At 40.8% G+C, this 27,638-nt stretch overlaps 4 protein-coding genes and 1 long non-coding RNA gene across 8 annotated transcripts; 2 read left to right on the top strand and 3 right to left on the bottom strand.

Moving 5' to 3' along the window:
- Positions 1-1,212: 1,212 nt before the first annotated feature.
- Positions 1,213-3,969, bottom strand: LOC116333918 (transmembrane protein 82-like). Of its 3 annotated transcripts, none has more exons than XM_039612034.1 (6): positions 3,839-3,969; positions 3,632-3,704; positions 3,354-3,546; positions 2,814-3,237; positions 2,369-2,553; positions 1,213-2,282 (listed from the first exon to the last, which is right to left on the bottom strand). In XM_039612034.1, exons 1-6 carry the CDS (start codon positions 3,912-3,914, stop codon positions 2,193-2,195), a joined length of 1,041 nt encoding a protein of 346 aa, XP_039467968.1. In that variant the 5' UTR covers positions 3,915-3,969; the 3' UTR covers positions 1,213-2,192. The 3 variants fall into 3 exon arrangements, with proteins under 3 accessions (XP_039467968.1, XP_039467969.1, XP_039467970.1); XM_039612035.1 differs by having other exon boundaries at positions 2,820-3,237; XM_039612036.1 differs by having other exon boundaries at positions 3,632-3,695; positions 3,839-3,935.
- Positions 3,970-4,212: 243 nt separating this feature from the next.
- Positions 4,213-12,647, bottom strand: slc25a34 (solute carrier family 25 member 34). Its single transcript, XM_031757130.2, has 6 exons — positions 12,300-12,647; positions 11,142-11,904; positions 7,566-7,631; positions 5,940-6,092; positions 5,709-5,843; positions 4,213-5,407 (listed from the first exon to the last, which is right to left on the bottom strand). The coding sequence occupies exons 2-6, from the start codon at positions 11,682-11,684 to the stop codon at positions 5,237-5,239; spliced, it is 1,068 nt and encodes a 355-aa protein (XP_031612990.1). The 5' UTR covers positions 11,685-11,904; positions 12,300-12,647; the 3' UTR covers positions 4,213-5,236.
- Positions 7,646-10,241, top strand: LOC120440284. The gene is made up of 2 exons (XR_005613139.1): positions 7,646-9,236; positions 9,517-10,241. It is a non-coding gene; the product is annotated as an uncharacterized LOC120440284 (long non-coding RNA).
- A 1,159-nt stretch (positions 12,648-13,806) lies between the features above and the next one.
- Positions 13,807-20,872, bottom strand: fbxo42 (F-box protein 42). Of its 2 annotated transcripts, none has more exons than XM_031757103.2 (10): positions 20,640-20,872; positions 19,460-19,742; positions 19,223-19,339; positions 18,510-18,644; positions 17,338-17,491; positions 17,126-17,236; positions 16,794-16,890; positions 16,575-16,631; positions 16,379-16,495; positions 13,807-15,445 (listed from the first exon to the last, which is right to left on the bottom strand). In XM_031757103.2, exons 2-10 carry the CDS (start codon positions 19,734-19,736, stop codon positions 14,411-14,413), a joined length of 2,100 nt encoding a protein of 699 aa, XP_031612963.1. In that variant the 5' UTR covers positions 19,737-19,742; positions 20,640-20,872; the 3' UTR covers positions 13,807-14,410. The 2 variants fall into 2 exon arrangements, with proteins under 2 accessions (XP_031612963.1, XP_031612964.1); XM_031757104.2 differs by lacking the exon at positions 20,640-20,872 and adding an exon at positions 20,426-20,589.
- A 1,541-nt stretch (positions 20,873-22,413) lies between these two features.
- On the top strand, positions 22,414-27,153 carry LOC116333858 (SUZ domain-containing protein 1-like). Its single transcript, XM_031757134.2, has 4 exons — positions 22,414-22,876; positions 24,478-24,527; positions 24,698-24,967; positions 25,049-27,153. The coding sequence occupies exons 1-4, from the start codon at positions 22,826-22,828 to the stop codon at positions 25,158-25,160; spliced, it is 483 nt and encodes a 160-aa protein (XP_031612994.1). The 5' UTR covers positions 22,414-22,825; the 3' UTR covers positions 25,161-27,153.
- Positions 27,154-27,638: the final 485 nt, after the last annotated feature.

The raw sequence follows: 27,638 nt of genomic DNA, 5'->3' as shown, positions 1-27,638 counted from the left end.
ACTTTTCAATTTAATCACCAACACCACAGTATCGTTTTTGTGCTTATGTGTTTTTACGGGGGTGGATTTTGCAGAACAGCAACAAAAGCTGAAAAGAATGAAAGGAAGTGAAAGGAACAGGAAGAAACACGGCAGATGGGAAAAAACAATAGCATGGTCACAAATACACTTTACACGCACACTGACTTTGTAAGTATTGAGGCAGAAAAGTCAAGCTTTTACTCAGTAAAGATTACTTTCATAAAATCTAAATGATGTTATGGGAGAGACAAAAAAACGAAGCAGGAGACGGCAGCATAATCGGGCTGTTAGTCCTGAAGGGTAAAGCTTCAAAACAGCTGATTCCTACAGTATTCACATTAATCCAGTTGCATATAGTTTTCTATCACCACCTCCTATCTGTCTTCTTCTCTCTCTCTCTTTCTCTCCTTCGACAACTCTAGTTTGCGATGTAGGATTGTTTTGTTTCCAGATTTTTAAAAATCACTCCAGATTAACAGAACTCTGATCTGACATTTGTGTTTGGAGTGCTTGTTTAACTTTCTGAGGCCTAAGTTGTAACTGACAGTGACCCTAACTTTATGGAATGAATATGGTGGCCTTAGACTCATAAAAGTCTTGGTTCACCCTCATTTTCTTCATAATTTGCTTCCAAGGAGCTAGACCTTTATTTTTAGTGGTCTTGAGCAATGTCTCGCCAGGCTTTCTGAAAGTATTTCAAAGTTTTTCTTTGGCCATTGGCTGCTTTTTCACTCATTTTCAGCCTAATCTTTGTACCTGACCATCTTCACAGGATTTTTAAAAATCTGTTAAACCACTGAACCTATAACTCATTCAAATACTGAAAAGACACCTTACTCAAGGAATGAAGCAGTGTTGTGTTTACACATAACAGATAACTTAGCAAAAAAAAAAAATCTTTAGGCACTTGTTTGACAGACATAAAAAAAATTTTTTTGTTTGTTTGTTTTTATTTTAACCAATAAGGTGACTTCCAAAGAGCTATTAGCTGAGCTCTTGGGATATCTCAACACTGTGTGTGGTGTGTACTTGAAACGTCTGAGGAAACTGGACAAGTGTCAGGTCTAAAAACTATTTGAGCAGCACTGTATTTCCATGTTTGTTTGCACATTTCAATAAATTGCTTCACCCATTTTTCATTGTCCTAACAAAATCTAAAGAAACAAGATGTGACTCAATAGTTTTGCATGTATATATATTTTTTAATTGTACTTCAAAGTCTTGGTAATCAGAGGACAAAACTTGCACATTCATTCTTACTAGCACACACTGATTACTATTTAAACTAGTTAACCTCACTGGGTTAATGCCCTGATTACAGCCATCCTTTAATAAACACATCAACAGTTTCTCTTCAGTTCATTTAACAATAAAATATAAATAACTGAATATTTTATGAAAAAAATCACAGTAAACTTCACTGAAACATTATTGAATTATAATAAATGAGCTGTAACTAATCAGTACTTCTACTGTTCTCCAAAGTAGTGTGATCAGAAAAGTGGCAAACGCTTCTCTGTTATAGTAACGAGCACTTTTATTGTTTCAGTCTCTGACCACAGCAAACAGCATTTTATTTTAAATATGCAGTATATTTCATCAGTATCCTGCTCATCCACAGTCCCCATCCTGCTTTACATCACTAGATTACTTAAATTGTTGTACAGATGTGTCTCAGTGTTGAAGACCATCATCCTGAATACATCATTTCTGTTATGCTGCTTGGAAATCTTTTCAGATATCTGGCTTCCATCATTTAAAACAGAGTATGGGTGGCACAGTGGTTTAGTGGTTACCACTGTTGCCTCTCTTTATGTGGAGTTTACATGTTCTGTGCCTGTGTTGGTTCTCTCTGGATTCTTCCCACAGTCCGAAGACAAGCAAGTAGGTCTCTCTGTGTTATCTTTGTGATAGACTGGCAAGCTGTCCGCCTCTCCCCCCATAAAAGCTGGGACAGACTCCAGCTCCCACACAAGCCTGACTTGGATTAGTGAAAAAAGAATAAATGGCTGGACATTAAATATTAAATCAGCTTATTTTTTATATTATTTCTGTTTAATATAAGACCCCAAAACAGCAAGAAGTCAATTAAAGCCTTTAAGAGTACTAAGTACAATTTTCCATTGACACACAGTCAATGATAATCATTGTGGTGGAGTTTGGGTGCACCGTTATCTGCCACGTGATGATGTTTTAATTGTGGTTCTTTTGTGACTGGAGCGCTCGTCACATCTGCTCAAGCTTGATTCCTCTTCTTCTTCCTGAAAAGGAAACATGAGAATTCAACCTCCTGTCATGTTATTTTCACGACTACAGCAACTAAAACAAAATGAGGCAAAGACCAGACCTTTAGCAAAGCCTGCAGAAGATCCCAAGAAGGCAACAGACAGACTGCTTCTCCCAGAAACGCGATGAGGATTTGAAACACATCAGACCAGTATCCCATTGCAAGCATTAGGACCAGCAAGGCTCCCAGCCGCATAACTACAGAGTGCAGGAGGGCCGCTGTGCCCGTCTGCCGATGCTCGTCCTCTGCAAGTACAGACAGAAAAGTTACACATGATGCCAAAAAGCCTTGGCCTTGTGCTTACTGATTTTATAGGCTGTGTTTTTGCCATCAAATCTAAATTTTTAATTTATATATACTGCTTTTTACATTTATAGGGCTTCATTTCATCACTTATGGTCTACCTTTATTTCTAAAATCCATATAATATTATTTAAATCGATTTAACTATTTTAATTATTACTTTGCTGAGGATTAATTAAGTTCCACTCTCAGCAGTACTGACCATCACCTTGAATATACACGAGCAACATAATGTAACAGAGTGTCAGCAGAGTCCAGAACTTCATAGCATCCTTCTGGGACAGGAAGTGGTCATAAACCGTAGCGGTGGAAGCAACACTTGCTACAGCAAAAGCCAAGACAACCGCTCTTTGCAGTGAAGCCAGTATGGTGTGTCCGGAGGTTAGAAGAGTGATGCACTTCCCACAGTAATGTTTAGTGCTGTGCAGCGGGTAGAGTCTGGCCACATGGTTCCACAGACTGTGGCTCAAGCTTGCCAGTTTCCAGCTGAGAGCAGCTGCCAGAAATAAGCTGAGGAAGCTGTGTGGAGCCCCCTGTTGGAGGAAGATCAGAGTACCGGTGAGGCTACAACCCAGGGAGAACTGGCTCTGGATTAGGATCATGTCTAGACCTCTGCCGCTGGCATCCTGCATTGAGAGACGTGGATTAGAAATGTGTAATGAAAGAACATTCTAAAGCTGATACATGCAAGCATAAAGCAATGCATAAATATAGCTGCAGTATTTGTTTAGGAGGAGCTCACCAGACCAGCTGACGCCCAGGTAGAAACAGCCCTGAGGGAAAACTCCAGCACTATCAGGGAGAAAACCCTCGAGCCCATCAGAGAGAGGACAACAGTCAGAATCCAGAACTGGAGGGCTGATCTCCAGTTTCCTCTCAGAGGAGTGATCAGTGAGGAGGACCTGGGTTTGCTTCCATTTCCAGAGTCAGAATCACTGTGTGCAGAGAAAAAACAGTAACTCCAACGCTCCCGAAAATCAAGCCATGCTTTCCCTTTTTCCTTTCAAAGGGTGAACTCACTTGCAATTTTGAACAAAATTGTAAACTCTCAGCAGGTTGTACAGCACTGATATTCCACATGCACCTATGAGCCCTTTAAAAAAACACACACACACACACACACACACACACACACACACACAACCAAAAATAAGCCAGTAAAGAGGAGACATGACAATCAAAAGTGCCGAGAATTTAACCATAATCGGATAAAACAGGTTTTCAGACCTTGAAGAAAGCAGTCAAATGGTTTTGAATCAAAAGGTGTCCATCCAGTGGTTCCCAGGATCAAGGAGAGAAACATCTTTATGATGTTCTTGTGACGTTTCAGCAATAACACTCAAAGTGGTGCTACAAACGAATCACTTAGCCCTTATTTCTTCCAGCTGATCAGGTTTTAGTAAGCTCCATCCACCCAAAGGTCCAAAGGTGAAACGTGATATGGCTTCAGCTTTCAGTCCAATCAGTTCTTGATGAAAGGGGTTTCAAAACCTTTAACCCCAGTCAATTAAATCATTTCAAAGAAACAAAAAACACCACAGATTACAATGGTATTCCAAAGATTCACCACCTATCCAGAGAATAAAAACAAACCAGACAGGTTTCTTACAAAAAAATCTTTATTAGGACTGTTCATTGCTTTTAAAGTTTTAAGTACCAGTAGGTTAAATTTCTGCACATACAAAATTGAAATTACAAATGTCATTCTTGGCTTTAGTTACAGTCAGTTCAAGTCAGTGAATTTAAAAAAAGAAAATCCCATCAGGTTTTTTTTTTTTTTTTTAAATAGAACAGACAAGGCATCTAGACAGTGTAATAAACATGGCAAACAATTGTTTGCTTTAACGATGAAGACTTGTTCTTCAGGTTGACCGCACTCACACACTGATGAGTTAACAAGCAAATTCCTACGAGACTTAAGCTTGAGGTATAAAGAAACCCTGATCAATAAATTTATACACTCCAGACATATTTTTAGAGAAAGATGTCTTCCAGTGTGTGCATAACATGCCCGTCTTGATTAAGTGCTTCAAGTGTTCATTTTCTGTGCTAGATGGGAGAGAAAAGCTTGTACTTAAAGCAATAGTTTGACATTTTGCTCATGTTTCTTTCTGGAAAAGAGTAAGATGAGATGTTTGATATGGCACCCAGTGTGTGTTGGTTAAATATAAAGCCACAGCCAGCAGGCATGTGCTTAGCTTAGCATAAAGACTAAAAATGAAAGGCAACAGCTAGCTTGTCAGAGCTACCAGCAGCTATCAGTGCCTCTAAAATTTACCAGCATTTTATATTAGTTCTGCGTGTTCAATAAAAAGTGTTGAAACAACAGTTTGTTATTTTATATGCAATTATTATGCTTCTAAAGGGTTACCATTTACTATTTTATTAACTTTGCCCAGAGCTAGCTGTTTTTATGCTAAGTTAACCAGATGCTAGCTTCATATTAACCATAAAAACATCCATGAATCCTCTCATTTCACTCTCAGAAAGAAAAGTAAATAAGTATACTTCCCAAAATGTGTCACAGTTGCTTTAAATTCAGTGCTTCATTAACTGAGAGAGCACTCTGACAGCTGTAGCAGAGCCCAGTTGTGCTTTCGGTGTGCAAGTATGGGTGCTTCAGCTCTACTTGTCCTTCACTGCTTGTTGCCTCATCAGATCCCAGAACAGCATGCTGAGCACCGTGTGCGGGGCCAGTCGCAGGAACACGGGGCCCATGCCTTTATACAAACCCAGCAGGCCCTCCGCTCTGCACACCTTCAGCATGCAGTCTGAAAATCCATGATACAGACGCCCCTACAAAACAGATGTAAAAACCACAGCAAGTCTTTAGTGAACTGAAACAAACTGAGTTCCTTTATTGTCACTGTACACAGCACAATAAGATTCAAAGGCAGTTTCTCCTTAAATACATACCTAATATAAGAAAAAAATGAAATAATCTATCTATAAAAATATATAAATTAGATGATAAAGATCAATACAAATATATAATATAAATGAAATGATTTCATATTGCTTTTTTTTAATGACAGTGCTTTTTTTTAGATTGTGAAACTAATGAGTATGAGGACAACTGTGTTGAAGACAGACTCACTCTACGCAACTCATCCACCGGCTGGTTGTAGAGCCGAGTACTAATGACATCAAATGGTGTCATGGTAATGGCCACAGCAACTCCACTGACTGCAGCTGCCATCAAAACTGCGAGCCAGCTGTTTGGACTGAACCACTGAAAGGACACAAAGAAAGATGATCCGACTTTCAGCGGATGGCAGCAGCTTGGTCACATATGACATAAAACTTTTGGCTGTTTAGATAACATTACCTGAGAATGTGATACCCATTCCTTGGCTGAGGTGAAGGTAGCCAGCTGAGCAGCTGATCCCACCATGACTCGAGGCACAGCCCCATTCACACCCCTCCAAAGACCAATTAAACCTTCTTTTCGATAGATGGTAACAAAGGCATCAGATACTCCCTGAAATAGAGGAAAACAAAGGGACTGGTGAGTAGAGGGTACAGATAATAACACTTAAAAACCAGGTAACATTTTATAATACGGCTTGCAACTAAGGGTGTAATTCCCCTGTAATTAAATATTCGTAATTGCCTACAAATATTCAAAGGTAGGTACACTAGAATAAGAGGGAAACAAGTCAGGTTTTTACAGGAAAAAAAATTATTCTGTAAGTTAATTCTTTATTTATTCTTTATTTAAAATCTCTTTTACTAAAATTTGTGAGCAAGAATTTGTGAAAACGAATACCTTAGTAAAAGTATTTGTCTAAAGCCAGAAATAAAGGTAATAATATTCAGGCAAAACATTCAGGCAGCCTGAAGTAACTTCATGCAAACCATTTAAAATTACCTTGAATACATTAAGTCAGACCAGCTCTTTCCATTTTTGTTTATTCTGCAGCTGATTTAAGGAGGAATTAGCTGCAAATTTGAACATAGAACCCTTTCTGATCAATCTTCATGGAGAAGATGGAGCTGTATTTATTAACCTTTGATAATGCATTCACTTTGGCACTGTTTTTGATAGATATATAGAGATATATATGTATCTCGAGGGAGAGAGAGAGAGAGAGAGAGAGAGAGAGAGAGAGAGAGAGAGAGAGAGAGAGAGAGAGAGTTTAATGAACCTTCTGACTAATTTAAAAAAATAATTTAATATCAATTAGCATATTTTAGTTTTAATTTGCTAGCTCTGGCATTTTGGACAGCTTTTATCCTGGTTTTGGTAGTTTCAGTAATCGCCTTAGTTGTTGTCTTTGCATGATGAAGGCAAATAATTTAACCCATCTTTTAACCACATGATGCATCTTCTGATATGGTTGTTTGAGAAATGAGAAGCCGCTTACTACAGCTAAACCATATTAATTACTGCAGTAAATATCCAGTGGAAGGCTCTTACTGGTTTGCTTAAGTAAATATAGGTGGAGCCTTTTTCTTTTGGCCGGGCAGATTATATGATCTGATACTTAAAGTGCAGACATGTGCTGTTTAAACAGCATGCGTCTGCAGTTCTACTGTGCTTCTATATAATTTAAGTTATACTTTTAGTTTTATACTTTCACCACACTGCATTTTAGAGAAAAAATATTAAATACACGTCAAATACAAGTTTTATCCATTTTTTGTTACATAATGTTCCTGATAAGCAGTGTTTATAATTACCATTTTCACTCTTCTCCTCAGGTGCCAACAATTAATGTTTTTATTATCAGCTTTCTATCTTGGTATGTCATATTAATGGGAGTGTTATGGGCTTCGAATTTTAATTACCAAATGAACACCTGATTAAAAAAAGACAATTATTATACTATAGCACATAGTTTGCACCATCTTGGCCAGTTATTGTATTTTAATACACCTGTACTGACATCATTAAACATTGAAACAGCTGGTAAGCTTTTCTTGTGTTTTATGTGAAACGTGTCCGTCTTACAAGGTGGTTATGCTGGTGACCTACTGCAATGGCTGCCACAGTCTGAGCCTGCAGATGGGTTTTCACCTATGAAGAAAACACAGCAAGCAAGTTTTAAAAAACATTCAGGCTTATGGTTTGTTTTCAGCAGCAAGCTTCACTTAATGCTTTGCTGAAACAGAGTTCAAAGTGCACAGAGCACCAGACTTGTCACCAAGTCATTTGTTAGAATGAGTTGTGTAAGGATACCCGATAACCAGGAGGGAGGGAGGAGTTACACAACATGCAGATTGTCAGGAGCTGGTCAAATACAGATGATTCATTTGCACTTTCCTTGTAAAGGAAGTTTTTTTCTGCTTGTGAAATCATGACACATTTCATGTAAAACGAAAACATCTACATAAAAAAGGAGAAGAAGACTCATCGTTTCCTTCTTGATCTCAGATGTGGTGTCAGTAAAATAACCTTCACTGCCTTCCAGCAGCACACAGAAGGACCCACAACATACTATATATGTTTGGCAGCAGCAGGCAGAAAGAAAAACATTCAGGATATATTTAGTGACCGTGATATAAATACGTCATCAGACAGTATCGTCTTTCCATGACGGTCCAGAAAGCTTAGATGGACTGGCAGCTGAAGCAGAAAAACAACAAAAACAGTGGTACAGTTGTAGAAATGCAGAGGACATAAATCAAGAGATGGTGAAGTTTGATGCTGGTGTGAAAGTGATGTTTTTTTGGAGAGGATGTAGACGGACTGCTAACAAAAATGCACACTCGGATTTAAGCTGGAGATCATACTGCATTTTGAAGACTTTCTAAATGACCTAGATCTATGACTTTACGCCAAACATCTATGTGGTCTAGGCAAAAACAGCTCGAAGACCTTTGAGGTGTCTTTGAAAACGGTCTGGGGTCTCTTTCTTTGGCCTTCAGTTCAAATGCAGACAGATGTCTGGTTTGTATTTTAGCTTCTCTTTTCTTTCAAGTTCATTTCATTTTACTGTCCTTTCATAAAGCCACTGTAATTTATTTCCCCCCTCTTTAACTTTCCATTTAGTCACATTTTGTCAAGTTAGTCTGAAAGCGTTGCTGGTCTCTCACTAACCAGATTCCACCACACGATTTCAGAGGGGAATTTCCAAAGTTAGTCTTTTTGGAACATAATTCCCTAGTTGTATAATTATTCTGCTGCAGACGTTCAGGAAGGAAACAAAGGGTGGAGGGTGGGGGTAGATTTTATACTGGAAATACTGGAAAAACAATAACTTTGGAAGAATTTCACATAATTTCAAACACGAGCTCCTAGAAGTTTGAATTTTCTTCGAATAAACTTTACAGTATATTGTACACAAATGCCAGCAGACTTGATCCACAATTTTTGCCTTGCAGGAAAAGAATCTTTGTGGGGTCTCTATGAGAAAAAACAATTATTACAGCAACCGAAAATTGCTCCAATATAGACTTACTAGCCACTTCAAGTACACCTTGCTAGTACTGGGCTGCAAACCTGTTTTGCCTTCTGAAGTGTCTTCATTCTTCCTTCTTGCACTGCAGGAAGCAGGCATAAGAAGATGTGCACACTGTGGTCATAAAGGGATGGACAAGAGAAGCAACAACACGCAGGCAGGCTGTGGTGTTTAAATGATGCCCAGTTGGTATATCCTCCACACCATTACATCACCACCAGGTAGGATGGATCCACGCCTTCATGTTGTTTGCATTAAATTCTGACCCTACCATCTGAACATTGCAGCAGAAATGGAGTCTCAAAGACAAGGCAATGTTTTTTCAGTCTTCTGTCATTCAGTTTTGATAAACTTGTGTGAATTGTATCCCCAGAGATGCTCTTGTGCATATTTTGGGTTTAAAAAGTGGCTATTTGAGCTACTGTTGCCTTCCCATCGGCTCAAACCAGTCTCCATTTTCACACAGAGAACTACAGCTCACTGGATTTTTTTTTTTCCCAGACCATTCTCTGTAAAGTCAAAAGACGACTATGTGGGAAAATCCCAGCAGATCAGCAGTACTCAGACCAGCTCGTCTGACAACAACAACATTCAAAGTCATGTAAATCACCTTTCTTATAATGCTGAGGATCAGTTTGAACTTCACTCGGTCATCTGAACCACGTCTACACATACAGACCATGATGTAGTTGAATGTTGAATGTGATTATTCCTTTAATGTAGAAATATCCTGTTGTGTAATTAGGAAGTGAGCACAAAGGTTGGGAGTTCACTTTTGTCTCTTCTTTTTTAAATCTGTGGGTGAGTAGATGGTAAATATTTGTCTCTCTCCCTCTCTCCTCTTCTCCCCCATATATGTAATTTAAAATCATCACATACATTGACAATGTATGTGATTCTGTTTGTTTTTGGTTTGTTTTGTTTTGTGCTAATAATGAATAAGAACTGTTGAATATCAAAAAAAAGAGAGAAATATCCTGTTGTAACATATTTCTTGTGTTCACGGAAAATCCTTTGTGTTACACTGTGATACAAGTTTAGGAGTGTGTTGTTTTTTTTGCTGCGGATCACAGTTTAACAATGAGTGACCTAGTTAGTTCCTGGCGATTTGTCATCCAGGCCACACATCTAGTGGGAGATCTGATGCTTCTGTTACTTCTGCTTTAACGTGATTAGAACAAACTGTTTTCAGTCACTTTGAATAAAAAGGTTTCAGTGAGGTTTCAGTTTCCCGTGAGGTTTGGTCTTTGAGCTACTGAACACACAGACCTACACTGTACAAAAAATACTGATGTAGCAGCCAAGTCTTTGTAAAATATTTATATTTTAAAATTCACAAAGACTAGGCGCACAAGAGGAGAGATATAGAGCATGCCACAAATCACTATTTTCAGAAAGATTAAATAAATCTTTGAGATTACAAGCTTAACACCAGGGAATAAAAAGGATTTAAGAAAGTGCCACACATGAAGCAAACATGATTGTTTCTTCTCTTAATTCTCTCATATTTGGCGTCAGATGCCCAGACCACCTCAGCATTGGATGGATGGATTTGGCATTTTCTTTTCATATGTTGAGACTGTACAGATTTGTCTTTAAAAATCATTAATGCAAAAGATCCTAGAAAGTAAATTCATTTACATTAATGCATATTGTAGTGGGGATGCTCACAGGTAGACACTTCATTTGAATTAAAAGAGTCACAAAAAACACTGAACCAAAAAAAAAAAAAAATCAGATAGAAGTGATTTTAATGAAGGGCTCAAGCACAAAAGCCAAATCAGTGGCAGACCACTAAAGGAGTTTATGTCTATGGAGCTTCATGTTTTATTGAAATACCTTCCTCTGGAAACAATGACTATAGAACAGGGGTGTTGAACTCCAGGCCTCGAGGGCCGGTGTCCTGCAGGTTTAAGATGTATCCTTGATCCAGTACAGCTGATTTAAATGGCTAAATGACCTCCTAAACATGTCTTGATTTCTCCAGAGGCCTGGTAATGAACTAATCATTTGATTCAGGTGTGTTGGCCCAGGGTGAGCTCTAAAACCTGCAGGACATTGGCCCTCGAGGCCGACACCTGTGCTATAGAAGATACTATAAAAAGGAGAAACTTTAGTAAACTTACCAGATAGGCAGGAGAAGCTATGAAGGCACCCAGAGCTCCAGCACCTGCCCCTGACAGCAGACTCCCCCCGTGGAAAGAGGTGATCCCCAGAGCTTCACAGTAGGAGTATGAGCCCAGCCTCATGCCATTCATCACACCCTGGTAGATGAGCCCGACTGATAGCCCCTTCTGCAGGCCCCGTAGCCCATCCGTGCGGCCCACCACCCAGAGCGCCTGCAGGACCCCACGGTAGTGTCTCTGATAGGATCCTCGAGCGCGAAGCTCCCCCTGTAGCTGCAGACGTGTTTTCACCACCTCCAGAGGATTGGTGAACACACAGGCTGCGCAGCAGGCAAGAGCGCCCAGGGCAAAGTCCAGTGGAGGCCAGACTGCAGGAGGCGGCGGCAAGGGGCCAAAGACCCCACAGGGGACTGTCGACACAGTGGGTGACATCCTCTGGGAAGGCTGTGGAGCAAACACAGACTCTTCGGACGAGGTTTTCAGCAGCTGAGTGCTACTCATCGCTGAGAAGTGATCTTCACAGTTTGCCTTAACAGTTCTCATGATGGCTTTCCTCCCCTTGCCTCAGTGTGCTAGGGAGCGGGGAAAGCGCTGTACTTGGTAGAGTACAGTAAAGTCAGAGACAGAAGCTACCAACTCCTGCGATTACTCATTTAACATCTGCTTTGCACTTTTGTCCTGTGACGTTGCAGGCTCACGGTGTCCTCCTGCACTCACTTTCATTAACTTTCTTCACCGTCATTCTGTTCTAATGAGGCACCAACTGCAAGAGATCATGCAAACATTTTAAGTAAGCTTCAGGTATGCCACCCAAATCCAGCCTTGCAAGTCAGGAGAGTGACTCTCCTTTTTTTTCCAGGAAAGAAAAAGCTGTCAGATAGATTTAGATTCCTTCTCTCAGGACAAACATTGTAAAAGCCTCTCTCTTGTTCTTTGACTCTGGGAGCTTTCGGCACACTTAAGTTCATTCATTCAATACTACAACTGAACCAGAAACAGATTTAAGAGTAAACACACCAGATAATCTGACATTCATAAAACATACAAGCACACAAAAATGCTCAGAACAAGTATCAGAGACAGCCACGTGGAAATATAAAACTTCTCTGAGAGTCTTTTTCTGTGGTTATAAAAATCTTACTTGATAATCACACTCACAGTTTTCATTGATCCCGTGCAGCTCCATTCTTCCTCTCTGCTCCATTATTGTAAACATGTGTCTCAGCACATTCATTGTCACAGTCCCCTCCTTCTGATTCTGGTCAGAGCCAATAACGTTTCAGGCCTTTGTGCCACCTCACCATTTCCCTGAGTGCGCACGAATGGGTTGGCTGTGCTGTGAACTGCCCCTGCTCTGGTCCTATAGGAGCTCTCTGGGTAAAAGGTTATTGTTGGTCAGAGAGAAGGAGAGGTAAAGCGTAAGAGGCCCGGGAGAGCAAATGCTGAGAGTGATCTATCAAAACAAGGTTAAGCTGCTAAAGCCCGCATGGATAATCTTGGAAGCAAAACAAAGGGACGTGCACTGCTTTTACTTTTGCGCTTCTTCCATCTTATATTTATCTTTTTATTTGTTTTAGAAAGTTTTTCAGCATTCAGATTTATTTAGTAAAGAGGAAAACTGATGTGGTTGATCGCTTTAAAATCGATGAACCCTCTGAAAAAGAAAAGAAAATGGGCCGTACGTGCTAATTGGAGAAAGCTTTAAATCAATTATCCGCACTTTTTTTGTGCTGTATGACAAAAAATCAGCCACTAGAGGTCGCCTTTTTGTAAAGTTCAGATCAGAAGCAACAACACCTGAGGTGGATCCAAGTTCCCTGTCCATCTTAATGAACCACCTGCCACCTTTAGTAATTTTTGGACCTTTTGTTTACATTAGTTTATGCAGCTGTCAGAGAGCTGCAGCCTTCTTATTATAAAGGCTAAGAAGGGCCATAATTTAGAGGTTGTGATATAAAACCCACCTTATTTAGATTTGAAACCACTACTGAATTAATGTTGAAATGTATATCACTATGTTTTTTTGTGCACCCAACAGACACTTTATTAAGTACACCTTGCTTGTACTGGGCTAGACCCCTTTTTCCCTCTTTTGCCTTTATCACCTTTGATATCAGGCAGGATGGATCCATCCTTTCATGTTGTTTGCACCAAATTAAAGCCCTACTAATCTTAATGTCCCAGCGTAAGCCCACAGTCAAGAGGCCAGGTAGTGTTTTTTTCCAATTTTGTATTGTCCATTTTTCCAAGTCCATGCAAACTTGTGCCTCTTCTTGGTTGACAGGAGTGATGCTCAGTGTGGTCATATGGTGCTGTAGCCCATCTGCTTTAAGATTTGTGCATTCAGAGATGCTCTTATGCATTCATCATGTGTAATCAGTGGCTATTTGAATTACTGTTGCCTGCCTATCAATAGAGGAAATAAAAGTTAAAGATTCTAATTTTGACTTGACTTCTATTTAAAGTGAAGAGGTATTTAACTATTAGAAAAAAAATTAAACTTCATATTAATGGTTTCAGCCGTTTCCTTAGGTTTGTGTAACTTCAAAGTTTGATGACAACTGCTGAAATGATCGAAAGCTTCAACACAACTATGACTGCAAGCTGAGCTTGTTTAAGCTACAACAGCAGCAATGTTTAAAGACAAACAAGAATTTTGAGACTGTTACTGAGCAGACATGGAGGCCTTTATTGTTTAACTATATTCATAGTACAGTGCCACATCTCTCATCCACTGTAGCCCCCGTCACACACATTAGTCAACAACTTTTAACCACCATCGTGCACACACACACACACACACACACACACACACACACACACTGTTTTCAATGTAAACATTGCAGGCTTAAAGAGTGATACAAAAAGCAGGTAGTCAGACGGTTTCTGTCAACAGCGTCCGCTCTTCCAGACGTACTCTAAGGGTTCAGAGGATGATGACACAAAAAATAAAAATTTTCTGGTTGTTCTTCTAGGGAACAACAACAACAACAAAAAAAGTCAGATTTTCTCGCATCACTGTGGTCTCAAACTCACACACACACACAGGATTCTCATTCAAGCAAATGGTTTTATCAAAGTGTACTTAAAGTGTTTTCTTTTGAATGCTTGCAGTAGGCAGAAGGGGGAATAGTGAATTTCTGAAGTGAAACATCTAGCAATGATTATGTTCTTTATTCATAATCCTTCCTACAGGAAAAAGGCCTTGTGTGTCAGTTCCCTTGTGTGGTCACAGGATGAACATCTTCTCAATCCCGTCTGGAGCTGCATTACCTTTTAGCGCGTACAAAGTACAAGGCGTTGGTTTTAGGGTAGTATTTCACATTCTGTTTTTTGTCCATGAGGCCCCCAAAGATGATGAGCTCTCCCCTGCCCTGTACCACAGTGTGAAGGCTGGTCTCCGGTGGTCCTGTGACTGCAGGTGGAGTCCCGTTCCCATAAACTCTCCAAGACACTACCCCGGCAGACTTGGCTCGGGACACATCCAGCACGTACATCTGCATGGGCTTGCAGTTGAGAGACTGGTACAGAGGTTTGCCTACGTTCAGGCTCTGCGGCGGATGATGACCGAGACGCCTCGCAATAGGCGGGATAGCATGTCCATCGGCTCCAGCCGCCTGAGGAGGACTGGAGGATGATGATGGAGGGGTTCCTGGAGGACCTGCTCCACCTCCAGGAGAAGGCCCCTGTGTCTGAAGGGAAGACGATGATGATGAAGAAGGTAAAGATGAGGAAGATTTGTTTTTCACTGCCTCCAGCCCTCGTCGTAAGGCAGCAGGGGACACTGCACCTGGTGGGGTGCATGGGGAGCCTGAGGGAGGCGTATGCAGGCCGTTGGTGCTGGGGACCTCAGGATGGTGAGCAGCAGAGGGGGGAGACTCCCATCCATAGTCAGTGGAGGAAGGCAGGTGAGGACGAGAGGGAGGAGATGCAGCCTGGGCTGGGCTGGTCCGGGGGGAAGGGGAGGATCCATTTAATAAGGGAGGAAGAGGAGGGCTTTCTGGGCCTTGTGAAGGAGACGGCTGCTGAGAGGAGGACGGGCTCCCGTCTCTGGCACCACCTCTTGCTGAAGGCCGAGGTCTCAGAGTGCCCCATCGGCCATTTACACATGGAGCCTCTTCAACAGCTCCCAGAACAACACCAGCAGCACCGCTCCGAACGGGAGACTGAGAGCGCAGGGAAGGAGGTTCAGGGCCCAGAGGGGCAGGCGTGGCACTTATGGGGGAGGGCCGAGAGTTAAGACTTGGGCTTAGCGGTGCCCGCCCAGACGGAGCCTGTGAGAAGACCACCACACACTGGCCCACCTTGTGTGTAAAAAAACAAGTTGGGAAGAAGAAGCATTAGTGAACACGGTTTACAAATATTCACAAAACTCAGGAGTGTACTATAAAGAGACATACTGGGTTAGGGAGGTATTTTGAAGGTAAAGTCAAAGATTGACTTTGTTTTTTTTTGTTTGTTTTTTTTAACCTGGTCTCAAATGTTACCTGGTCACAACAGTACCTTAAGATGAAGGCAGAACTGACCAGGGAAGGTTTGTTTTAGAGTTTTTAATTAATTAAAATGACACAACTTTAACCAATTACTTTCAAGGTAACATGTTCCAAGTGTCATATAGATTATCTTAAACGTACACCGATCAGGCATAACAATATGACCACCTGCCTAATACTGTGTTGGTCCCACATTTGCCCTGACCCACCCACAGGCATGGACTCCACTACACCTATCCTTTAAGTCTTGTAAGCTGTAAGGAGGGTCTCCATGGGTTGGATGTGTTTGTCCAACACATCGCACAGATGCTCGATTGGATTGAGATCTGGGGAATTTGGGGAGCAAGTTAAAACCTCAAACTCGCCTTTTAGCTCCACAAACCATTCCTGACCCATTCTTCCTTTGTGGCAGGGGTGGATGGGGGTCAGCATGAACACATTGACTGGTCTGCAGCTATATAGCCCCATACACACAAGTTGTGATGCTCTGTGTATCCTGACAACTTTGTCAGAACCTGCATCAGTGACCATAATGTTATGCACGATCAGTGTATGTTATATATGCAACCTACAGACCGAAACACTGAATTCATTCAGTTGGTGATTTAGAAAAATCAGGAGCAGGAACAATTCCATGGAGGGTTATATATATGCCTGCCTGCCTAGCCAAGGAAGAAACCTAGCTATGGCGAACGTGCTTTGTAACACACACCTTTAATTGATGGCTAAGTCACACACACTCACCCTACATGCTGGGTGACACCACAGCTCTGGGGCTCCATGGTCCTCGTTTTCCACCTGCAGCTGCTGCCACCTCCATGGTAGTGCATCCATGTGGAGAAGCCAGGCATCTTTAAGAAGCTATGATTAGGGCAAAAAAGATCAGTTCTCATGTTTCAAGGATCTGTTTTGATACTGGAAAGAACGAATAAAAACTTACTGCATTCGGACCACCACAGCCTCCCAAGATGAGCAGCGTCTGATCGTCAATCACAATCTAATGAGTAAACATTTGAAGAGCATCATTTATTTCACATATAAAACATAGATGGACTTTTCTGGCACCTTTAGTAAATGCACAAAGAGACAAGTCAAAGTCAAAACTTCCACAGGACTGTTAAAATGATTAAGCATCCCTGTTTAAATACTGAAGCCTTACTTGTGACTGGCCTCCTCGTGGGTGTGGTGATGGTCCAGATATGGGCGGTTTGGACCAGGACCACTGCTCCAGGTCGAGAACCCACACTTCATTACTCCTGTCATAACCAAAAGAGGACCAGTGGAAATTTTCATTCAGTAATACATCCCTGTTCATAACATCTAAATCTAAAGGGATTAGTAACCTACATTGAAATATAATTCCTGAGAGTCGAGTGTGGGAAGATTTACTGTACTTGGGAACAGTGATTGCTGCCGTCTAAGAGCATTTCAACACAATCTGTGCAACACATTGTTTCAGATGTAATTTCATTAGAAATAAAACCTTCTTACATCTGACGTGCTCCTAAAGATCCCCCGAACACTATCATGTTGTTTCCTATTACAGATGAAGAATGGCCTGCCATAGGTGGAGGTCCATGTGTCGTTACTATACAGTTCCACCTGAGACATCAGAGGAAAGCATATTGAAAAAGAAGACAATAATAATGAAATGTTTAAATTAGTTCAAATTTGGCCACCATGTGTCAGTCACTCCTTCTCACCAGTTCTTTGAAGGAGAGTAGGTGTGGATTTCATCAAAAAAACGTTCTGGTTGGTGTAGTGGATAAGGGCTGGGGCGAGTCCATCCCCCAAACAGCACTAACAGATCTTTGTGCATAACTAGAGTCGCTCCAGCTTTAGGAGATGGATAAGAGCCTGTTTAAAGGAAATAAATACAATAATTATTGGAAAATAAGTATGCCAGATTTTAAATAAGTCATCAATTACACATACATATTAGAAACTGTTTCCTCTTTGTTTTAACTAATACACTGTATAATTAGCTCTGCTATTAAGCATGTGACTATTGTTCTCTCTAGCATGTCCTGCTGAATATGGGTGACTGGTCTTCAAAGATGTTTGACAGTGAAAGAGTGGAGTTTGACCCAAACCGTGATCCTCAAAAATGAGATGTTATACCTCAAGGATGTAGCATTAATTATACAATAATTACATTTAGGAACATAAAACATAAATATAAATATAAACCGGCAGATCTGTAACCTAAACTCATCCAAACCTCTTGTGGTCCCCAAAACAATTTACCTGGTGTTTCAACATGAAAAATCAGTTTTAAGATTAAAAACATGTTAAGGTAATGAGAATTATGGGAGTAGTAATTATGAAAAAATTGGCACCATGGATGGGATTAACAGTCTTGTTAAACTTTGTGCTGTGGCGGGGACACTTTAAATGGCCATTAAAAACATGTTGAACTGTTTACTACACTCTATAAACCAAGGCAGAACCATTATGTTGCCATAGCAATACATCAAATAGGTAGGTTGCACTTTAGAGACTGGTTTGAGAATTATCCCCCTCCCCCACCCACCCAAATCAACTGTAACCAGACAACTATGTTGGATATCTAGTTAAACCAAACTATAACTAACTACCCAAATGTATCTAAAAATCATAGCTTGTCTTGAGCCCAGTTCCCCAGATTGAAAGTCTGACCCAGTCACATTTTCACCCAGATGTTGCTGGCTTTTTCTCTTTATACTATCTCACTCCACTTCCTACAAGCCTTTTCTCAGAGAGCCAACTCAACCTTTCAAGGAAACTGTCCCCACACAGCTCCCCTTACATAAGAAGCTACTTGTTTCCAGAACAGTTGTAAACAGGGGTACAACCTCTGATTTGTGTTGTTCTTACCAGCCTGTGAAATTGTTACCTGAGGCCAAAGGGCGGATCCACTCCTTGCTGTTGAGGTCAAGTCTCCATAGGTCATTGAAGGCAGCATTGCAGCTACTCTGAGTGCAACCCCCAAACACATACATGGACTGATTTGAGTCATAATAACATGCACCTGCAACCCGCAAGAAGAGAGAATAAATACCCAGTGTGTATAATTGAAGTCTCTGCACACAATGCGTTAAGGATCATCTTGTTCTTTATGAGATGGCACCAACAGCTTGTCTGACACTACATTTAAACCACTGTAATCAGTATTAAAAGGGTTTATATTTGTATTACTCCAAGTGGCCTATTATGACAGTGACATAGCACAAATCAGCATTTTAAGATTTCAAACAAAGATGAAAGAACATTTCGCTTCAAATGCAGCTGGTGAAGAAAGAAAATGAAAAAAATGAAGTTGCTAATAGTCTATTTTAAGACCAGCAGTAGTCCATACATGGATTAAATGTCTGATACTGCTCTTTTCATGAGTCACTAATCTACCACAGACTAAAAGCCCTTTTTAATTGCTGTACATTAAACTTATAATCTGATCCATACCTTAAATTACATCCAAACATTTAGAGGCTTCAGATCCATAAAAATGAAGTGGCATTTTATTTTGACTTGTAGGAAATAGACACACCAACCTATAAGTGGGACAAAATGCTTTTGACATGAAGCATGGTAAAAGGGTCATATACTAACTGTGTGAAAAGCGCTGAGTGATGGGAGTTCCCGGATATGGGTATGTGCGACTTTCCCACTGGATATTACCCTCCTGGACAGCTCTCAAAAATCCATGGTAACACTGATAGGCAACACCTAGTTAGCAGAGAGTGTTTAAGAAACAGAAGGCAGAAAAAGCAGAGAAAGCAGATTCTAAGCAAAGATAAACAAGCATCCACCTTATGATTAAATATTATGCAAACATGAGCGGCGTACCTTTAATGAGACGGTACCACTGCTTACAAACGAGTGCAGCGGTCTTGTGCTCCTGGTAAGGAGAGAGGAAGGACAGAATATACTCTAGAACTTCCTCCGGCAGCTCCACCATTGTCCTCCCTTCTCCTTTGGCACCACTGTCCATGTTCCCTTCTTGACAGGAGGACCCCATCTTTGCTTCCACTTCCTCCGTTATCCCAGCAGGCTCTGAACCTTCATCCTCTGTATCCATGGCAACATGTCCTCCTCCATCTTCATTGTCAGGGGAACGGGACATTATTGTCTGTTGAGACATTGGGAGACATGCTATTGATGCTAAGGAGACTGTTTTGAATGAACTAGATTTAACTGTGCTCTATACATTCTTACTGGAATCCCCATTTTACACATGCCTGTATGATTGAGTCACTCAGCCTAAACACAGCGAGGCTTTAAATTGGAAGAGATCTGCTCCTAGCCAAGAAACCCAATGACACTGCAAAGCTGCAATCAGCATAAAATTAGCGCTCGACGACCTTAAGTGTGATATCCACTGTTTAGAACAGGTGGAGTCCTTTCTTTGAGTATCTGGTCTGTCCACACAGGACGTTTCAGTTATATCTATAGCTACACCTAATTAGCTGCCGTTAGCCATCACATTATAATGCAATACTGGGTAGCTAATGCTAAGTATCGCCTAAAGCTAACTCACGCTATTAGGGGAAGTAACGCCATATTTCATAAGGCTAGATTAGCTTTGATTTTTGCTACAAACTGCAATTTATCCAACTTACCAACCGGCTAATGGTACCGTATTGTGACCAAGAAAAAATATTTTGTGCTAGCTTTGGCTAACGCTAGTCAACTTGTCATGAGCATCCACGCTAACGTTAGCTAACAGAAAAAGAACATTTTGGCTAGCGGTGTCAAAGAAAAGGTGCATTTTCTCGACAACACCTCTGCTTTACAGAGTATAAAATCGCTCACTTCTTAGCTGTCTTGTCGACACGACATCCTCTCAGGTCAGCAGCCTTATCTAGTGTTACCACCCTCCTAACTGACGAGCTAGTCGAAACCTTCAGTCTTCTGCTAATAATCTTTGCTAACGCTAGCTCAACCACAGGCTATGTGTAATGTCAGTTTCCCTCTTTATTATACGCTGTCAGCTTCACGCGGTGACTACGGCAGATTTGTCTGGTACCGTTGTTTAAGACGTATTCTTTTCAGGGCTCTGAGTGTGAAGGTTTCCTCTCCTCCTCCTCCCCGTTATCAGCTCCAAAGATTCCTCTGCAGCCTCCAAACAGTCGCCATCTTCCGCTGTGAACAGCGACCTCCTCCGCAGCTCAGCGACGCTCCGGTAGCCGCTAACCGTCTGTGGTACCAGGGTGGGTCCTCAGCTCAGCCCCAAACAGCCGCCCTGGGCAACACGCTGTGTGTGACCGTTGTATGGAAGCCTTTTTCAGCCATTCAATTATTATTTTCTTTTTTAAAAATTAAAAGCTAAGCTGAAATTTCGAGTAATTAAGTAAGAAAATGGAGATGAAAAGGGCAGTTTATTGCCAAATTTTAGTTGTTTTCACAGCTTTCCAGTTGCTAGAGGCTGTAATAGTGTTGAGTTAAGATTTGAATTCTGCTTTAAAAAAAATTAAATAAAAGTTTCTTTTTGCTGAATTTACATTTATGAAATGTTGCAGTTAGAATGGAAACCATGTTTTCCTGAACTTGAGCTTTAATTTTATTTATTTGTTTTGTTTTTTTCCTGCTGGTACTGGCTGGTCTGAAGGTTCAACAGACCCATTTTTCAGTCTAGCTTTCCCCTGTGCATCTTTACACAGGATGAAATTTTTCTGTGGGCTCGGGAAAGAACAACTCGTCCCACGCATCTGTAAAAAAGAATTCTCTCCCCCAGGGTTTATACTGTTCACTCCAATGCAAGAGTTTGGCAGTCTTCGCAATCTGGGAAGCTTAGTGTTTTCCACCACCTATTGTATCTTGTATTTATTTAAAACAGTGAAAGGATAACATGTGTCCTGTTGTTGTGAGTAGAAAAATACATTTATATCACCAAAATACTAACATTTCTGTATTAGTGATAAACACATGTAACCTGAATTCTTTTATCCTTCACAATTCACAATTAAACCTTTTGCATCTAAGGTACAATTACAGTCACTGAATTACATTAAAAAATCTGTCATAGGAAGCTAAAGATCTGTCATAGAAAACAGTTGATACCATTCTCTGTCAGTCGAAGGTAAGGGCATAACTATGCAGCAGTACTTATGCTGTCTTGGGTCAGCATTAGTACTGCTGTCAAGGCAAAGTGCTGAATCATCCAATGAATAAAGAAATTGGCCTGCTCTTGTCTCAAGGTGATTTGGGGCGTATTTTAAAGATATTAGGTGTGGAAATGTCTGCCTTTTCTTGAATGTAATGGAAATAAATGTTTTATCATGTTCTGTTTTCTTCAAAAGAATGAAACAGGAGATGGGTGTAGTTTAATAAAAGAGAAAATAGTTCCTATGTTCAAACAAAGAAGCAAACAAAACTTTACCAAAAGCAGTCTGCTCTTGGCTGATGAGGCTTTGATTGATGTATTTATTGAGACTTTGGATGTCTATAAGGTTGTGAGTCACTGTTATCATAAAGTTCTTTTTATTGTTATGTATGTACTTTTCTTCCCAAAACTTCCCAAAATACAATATTAATTAATAAAGACTGAAACTAAGACTATAACTAAAAGAAGCTGAACTAAAACTAAACACTTTAAAAAAGATAAAAACTAAAACAAGCAAACTCACCCTGGAAACTAACTGAAATGAAACAGAATTAAAAGCAAAAAAGTCCAAAAGATATAAAAATAAAAGTAATTATGAATTACAAAATTATAATAACAGTGGTACAGACGCCTTCATTTGTTAAACAACCACTCCATTTGGAGGCAGCCTGTGGTTGACGTTACCTGTAACTGACGTTATGACGTCATTTCCCTTCTTCGATTTGACGGTTAAACTTGAGAGGTGTAGTGAAGCTAAGTATTAAAGCATTGCAGGAACAGCTGTTTATAAAAATATAACGTCCAAGGGTGTTTGTTTTCCGTGTGAGCAGCAGCGGTGGCCTGGGTCCATTTACTGAGGATCTAAAACAGCAGACAGCTGGTGGGGTTTACTCCGAGTGGAGCTTTAAGCTAGCAGGCTAACACGAGGCCGGGGTAAAGGTTTGGGAATTTGTTTATCCAACTGTTATCTGATCATAAAAAGGGACCCAGTGGCGGAGCTCCCTGTGGTTTGTACTTGAGCGCTTGCCGTCGTCTCATGCCCACTGTGGGGTACATTTAGTCGGTGAAGCGAAGAGAGCCAACCAGCCACCCAGCAGTCCCGTCTAAACATGGAGGATGAAGAGGTTGCAGAAAGCTGGGAAGAGGCGGCGGACAGTGGGGTGAGAGACGCTAACATTGCACACATACTGTGCTAAACAGGGATGTAACTGCACCCCGGCGTTAGTCTGACAGCCATCCAGGCACAGTGCAAGAGCTGTCGATAGAGCAGAGGCTTCCTGTGCCCAAAAACATTAGCGGTTTTTTATTTTCAGCCGAACTTCCTGGTTGAGTCTTGCAGGCCGTGCTGACACGGGACTGAGCCCAACTTCACATCATTTAATTTATCCAACTGTGGGAAAATCTGAGTAACGTCCTTGTAGAAACAATATCGTAACATGTTCAGCTTTTCCCTGCAGCCCCCCCACTGTGCCCTGAAATGAACCGTGACAGCACCCTCGCAGTCTAGTGTGTGCCACTGATTGTAGAAAACAGTCCTTTATAAACAGCCGCTGGTTTGTACACATACACATTTTTCTTTGTGTTTCCAGAAAAATGAAAACTGCTAGATTTGATTGTGCTAAAGTGTAATGTGTCACTTGTGATCTAATTTGAGGTTCTCTGCAATAGCACCTGACTAAGTGTCCTCGAAACACTGAGTTTGTGACTGTAGGGGTGTTAAATTAGTTTAGTGGCTTTTTTTTTTTTTTTTTAAGTTTTTGTTTTTATCAGCTAAACACTACATATGGATCTCAGCTTTATTGGTAAGCATTTTCTTGTCTCGCTGAGAAGAGTTATCTGCCCCCTTTTGCATATTTGTTACACTCACATAGAGTGTAATTGAGATCAAATTAATTTTTAATATTAGACATATTCAGAGCTGGAGTTGCTTGTGTATTTTGGATCATTGTCTTGCTGCATAATCGAAGTGAGTTTGAGCTTCAGGGCATGAACTGATGGCGGGACATTCTCCTTCAGTCTTCCATGTTTGTTATGTTCATTTTAGGAAACGCTGTTAGTTTTATGGCAGATGTAACAGGACTCAAACCTTCCAAAAACTGAACTTTGGTCTCTACAGTCCACAGAATATTTTCCCAAAAGTCTTGGGGATCGTCAAGATATTTTTAGGCAAATGTGAGATGAGCCTCTTTGCATTCTTTTTGGTCAGCAGTCATTTTTGGGGCAATTAGGTCACAATCGAAACTGCAAGACAACATATATGTGCATATATTAAGAATATCTTTAGGTTCTCCTGTACTGTTAAATACACATCCAAATTTCAGTTATCTCCTGTGCACCAACATGTTTTGGATATTTTCACATTTGTGTACTATATCATCTGGTTATGTATGTATTTAGATAATTTATAATAATTATCATACTGCCAACAAAAAGCTAGAACACAGTGCGCATTTACTATAGCAACAAAGACTTTCCCAGCATAAGTTATTTGATCAATGGCATGTGAGGCTGTCTTTGGTAATGAAGGTTTAATAAAGTCTGAAATGCACAGAAAAGTTTTACCTGCTGTGCTGCTGCGTTTGGTTGTCACTTAAGAGTGATCGTAGTAGGGTAACTGAGCCAGGATTGGAATGATATCCGGTCCAAATACCTGATAGGTGTATCTCTACAATGTGAACATGTTTGGTTTACAGGATGATGTGAGGACAAAAGTAGAAATCAAGTTAATTATTGTATATATGTATTATATTTCCTCCTTCAGGAAATTGAGAGAAGACTTGAGGCAAAGCTGAAAATAAATCAGGAAGCAAAGTAAGTAACCAGAAGACAAAGCTACTACTTTCTGCTTCTTTTTTCCCCAACAATATCTTTGTGAATATTTTTTTTTAAACTTTAATAGCAAGATTAAAACTAAGGAAATGAAATTAACTTAAAAGATGCCCAGACCTCTTCAAACACTAATGGTTTTCTCATCTTTGCAGGAAGTCCAATTTGAAATCAGCCAGTTCACCTGTACGAACTGCTGTCGTAGTCCAAGATGACTCTCTCCCAGCAGCACCACCACCTCAAATCCGAATTTTAAAGCGCCCTACAAATAACGGCAACACAGGAAACCCCGCTGCCTCGTCGCGTCCCGCTCAGCAGATGAAGTCTCTGGCCCAGAGAGAGGCAGAGTATGCAGAAGCCCGAAGGAGGATTTTGGGTAGTGCTTCTTCAGAAGAGACGCCTCAGGACAATCAGTGCCAGGACAGGTGAGTTGTAATGTCTGCAAAATCAACTGTGACGACAAAATGTTTTGTAATGTATTCTAATTTTTCTCATACTATTATTAGGCCAGCTTGTATGAGTGCGCAGCAACCACTGGAACCAGTTCGTTCAAACAACCATGTGATCCGTCAACCCAACGGCCCGGATGGCACCTCAGGCTTCCGACTGTGCAGATAGGCAGGAGCTGCTTGATTCAAGACACGGCTGTCTTCCCGAGAGGGCACAGAGGGTGGCAGTGAGGAGTGTTGTGTGTGGTATGAAGAGCAGAGCGGTGGGACGAAATAAAATTTGACAGACGTTAGACATTTGAAGATGTAGCATGGATTTAGATGAACTTCTCCACCCTCTCTCTTCTCTGCTTACTGGTGTGGTCTTTGCCTTTTGCCTTGTCTTTTCCCTCTGTGGAAGCTTACAAGGGGCTGGCAGAGATCAGCCAAAGATCCGAAATCCTTTGTGTTCCACACTGTGAGCAGGCTTTCGCCTCACATTCCTACACACTGTGTTACTTTGACCTACCATGAGGTGCCCTATGATTTTAGGTCTGATTGGCCGGCCGAGTGCCAGGACATCGGGTGTCTGTCTCTTCAGGGAGAATACGGAGAGCTTGCAGATTTGTGGGACCTCCCCAGAAAAGGCAAGCACACGAGGTGGCCTTTCCACTGATGAAGCGTGGGTCATGGCTGGGTATCCACCGGGGTACTGGCCTTAATTTGTCGGGTTCAGTTGGAATGAAATGCTTGATGGTGCCATAAATCTATTGCGTGTTCAGCAGCTTGATTGAGCAGCGATAAAAAATTGTACTGATGGAGCCTTTTGGTGCCTAGCAGTGTGCTTTTAATACTGTAGTCGATGGCAGTGGCTCAGGCCACAAGTGTCCACAATCCTCTGTAAGGCACGAGTGGCCCTTAAAGAAATGCCCGGTGGGCACACAGCCTGTGGCCAAAAAGAATAGAGCTGAAGGACAGTATCACTAAATCTAAGCTTATCTAAGCAATAATGATGAAATTACTCCCTTTTTTTCTTTCTCTTTTAAAATGTTGCCCATTTTCTGTGCTGTTTCTTTTTGTTCACATTTGGTTTTAAACAGTTCATATTGTTCATGTGTTTCATTTCTGACACATAGTACGTATAAGTCAGGTGATCTGTAGTGTGTAAGAGCCTAGAAGATGTAGTCTGCATAGTCGTGTCATATTCAGTTGTATCTAATTGGCAGAAGTCATGAACTGAAAGTTTAAAGTGTGTAGAAAAAAAAAAAAAAGTTCCTTTGCTGTTTCGGAGCAGCTCAGCTCTGGAGTTGATGATGGATGATGATTTTGGTGGGTTTTCATACCAGCTGCAGTTTGCTGATTTATTACCTACGGTTAAGAGTTGTATTAATTATTCTGAAATAATTATTTCAAGCCCAGCCTAGATTGGGATATCATCTAAAGCTTTGTGTTGGCAAATATTGTTGCAGGGCCAGGAAACCTGAAAGAAAATGGTGTTCTTTACCCAATATCATCTTACAATGTGGTCTGCTTGTTTGGGACCAATTTAAAATAAGAGTTTGCCTGCAATAACATGATAGTATAGGCAAATCCTGATGAATAACCAGTGCTGACACTTGTAGTAAACAGTACATGAGCCTGCGGCAGGTTTTCAACCTTTCCACGCTGTTATGCCTTAAAAGATAAACAATCCTTGGTCTCCATCACACGCTCTCCAGCGGGTAGTGCTCATACATATTTGGAGCTTTCTGTGAAAGGTTATTTATGTCACAAGTAAACTGTAGCACAGCACAGGAGCACATTTATCAACATGGCTGGAAGTGTTGCATTTGTGCCACTTATTCCTGCTTCAAAAAGTAGAAGTTTTTGTTTTAGGAGATTATCTACAATGAAAAGGAGGACATTTGGACCTACAACATCTAGATGACGTGCTACTAATACAGCGTTCCCAGGGATCCTATTCAATTATTGTAACAAGATGTGTTTCTAATCAGTTTAAATTGAAAAGGAGAAATAGTCATCCTGTACCTGTGTGACCTACCCATGATGCTTTGCTGAAGTCATTCATAGCCACCTGTCTAGTGTGAAGCTCATTTTATGTCATCATTGTTTTGAAGCTTTAGGGGAAAAAAGCTCATTAAATTTGAATACCCTTTAATAAACACACTCAGCGGTACAACTTGCTTCATGTGTTGTTATTTTAGATTACGCAGTAGTCTTGCATATGCTGCTCAGAATAATTAAGGGGGCACTGGATCAGCACAGTCTAAGATGGACTTCAGGGACATCAGTCTGCGTGTGAGGAGGCATCAACAATCCATGATCAGATCCATGATCTGTTTATAACTATCCACTGCATCCTGTGAACTTTAGGCAACAAACATGTGACTTTTTCTGCTCTAGCCTTTCACCCTCAATGGAAAAACAACCCACATGAAAATAATTTGCTACTATGACTATCCCCATGGTGACAAATGAATCTAATCTAATATTAGAGGGAATGTAGGAAACTTTGCTTAACACTTAAAAGATTGGGTCACCAGTTTGTCTTCAAACAATCACTGAAAAAAGTTTAGTTTGCTGTAATATTTCCCATTTGTACTGGGCATGAAGAGATGAAAGTGATTTTTAGGACAAACCTCACATAATGCATATTTTGTGTTATTTA

The sequence above is a fragment of the Oreochromis aureus genome, linkage group 5, assembly GCF_013358895.1.
Source record: "Oreochromis aureus strain Israel breed Guangdong linkage group 5, ZZ_aureus, whole genome shotgun sequence".
NCBI classification, from domain to species: Eukaryota; Metazoa; Chordata; class Actinopteri; order Cichliformes; family Cichlidae; genus Oreochromis; species Oreochromis aureus.
The sequence above is the reverse complement of the archived record's forward strand: the minus strand, read 5'-3'. Positions and strand labels throughout refer to the sequence as shown.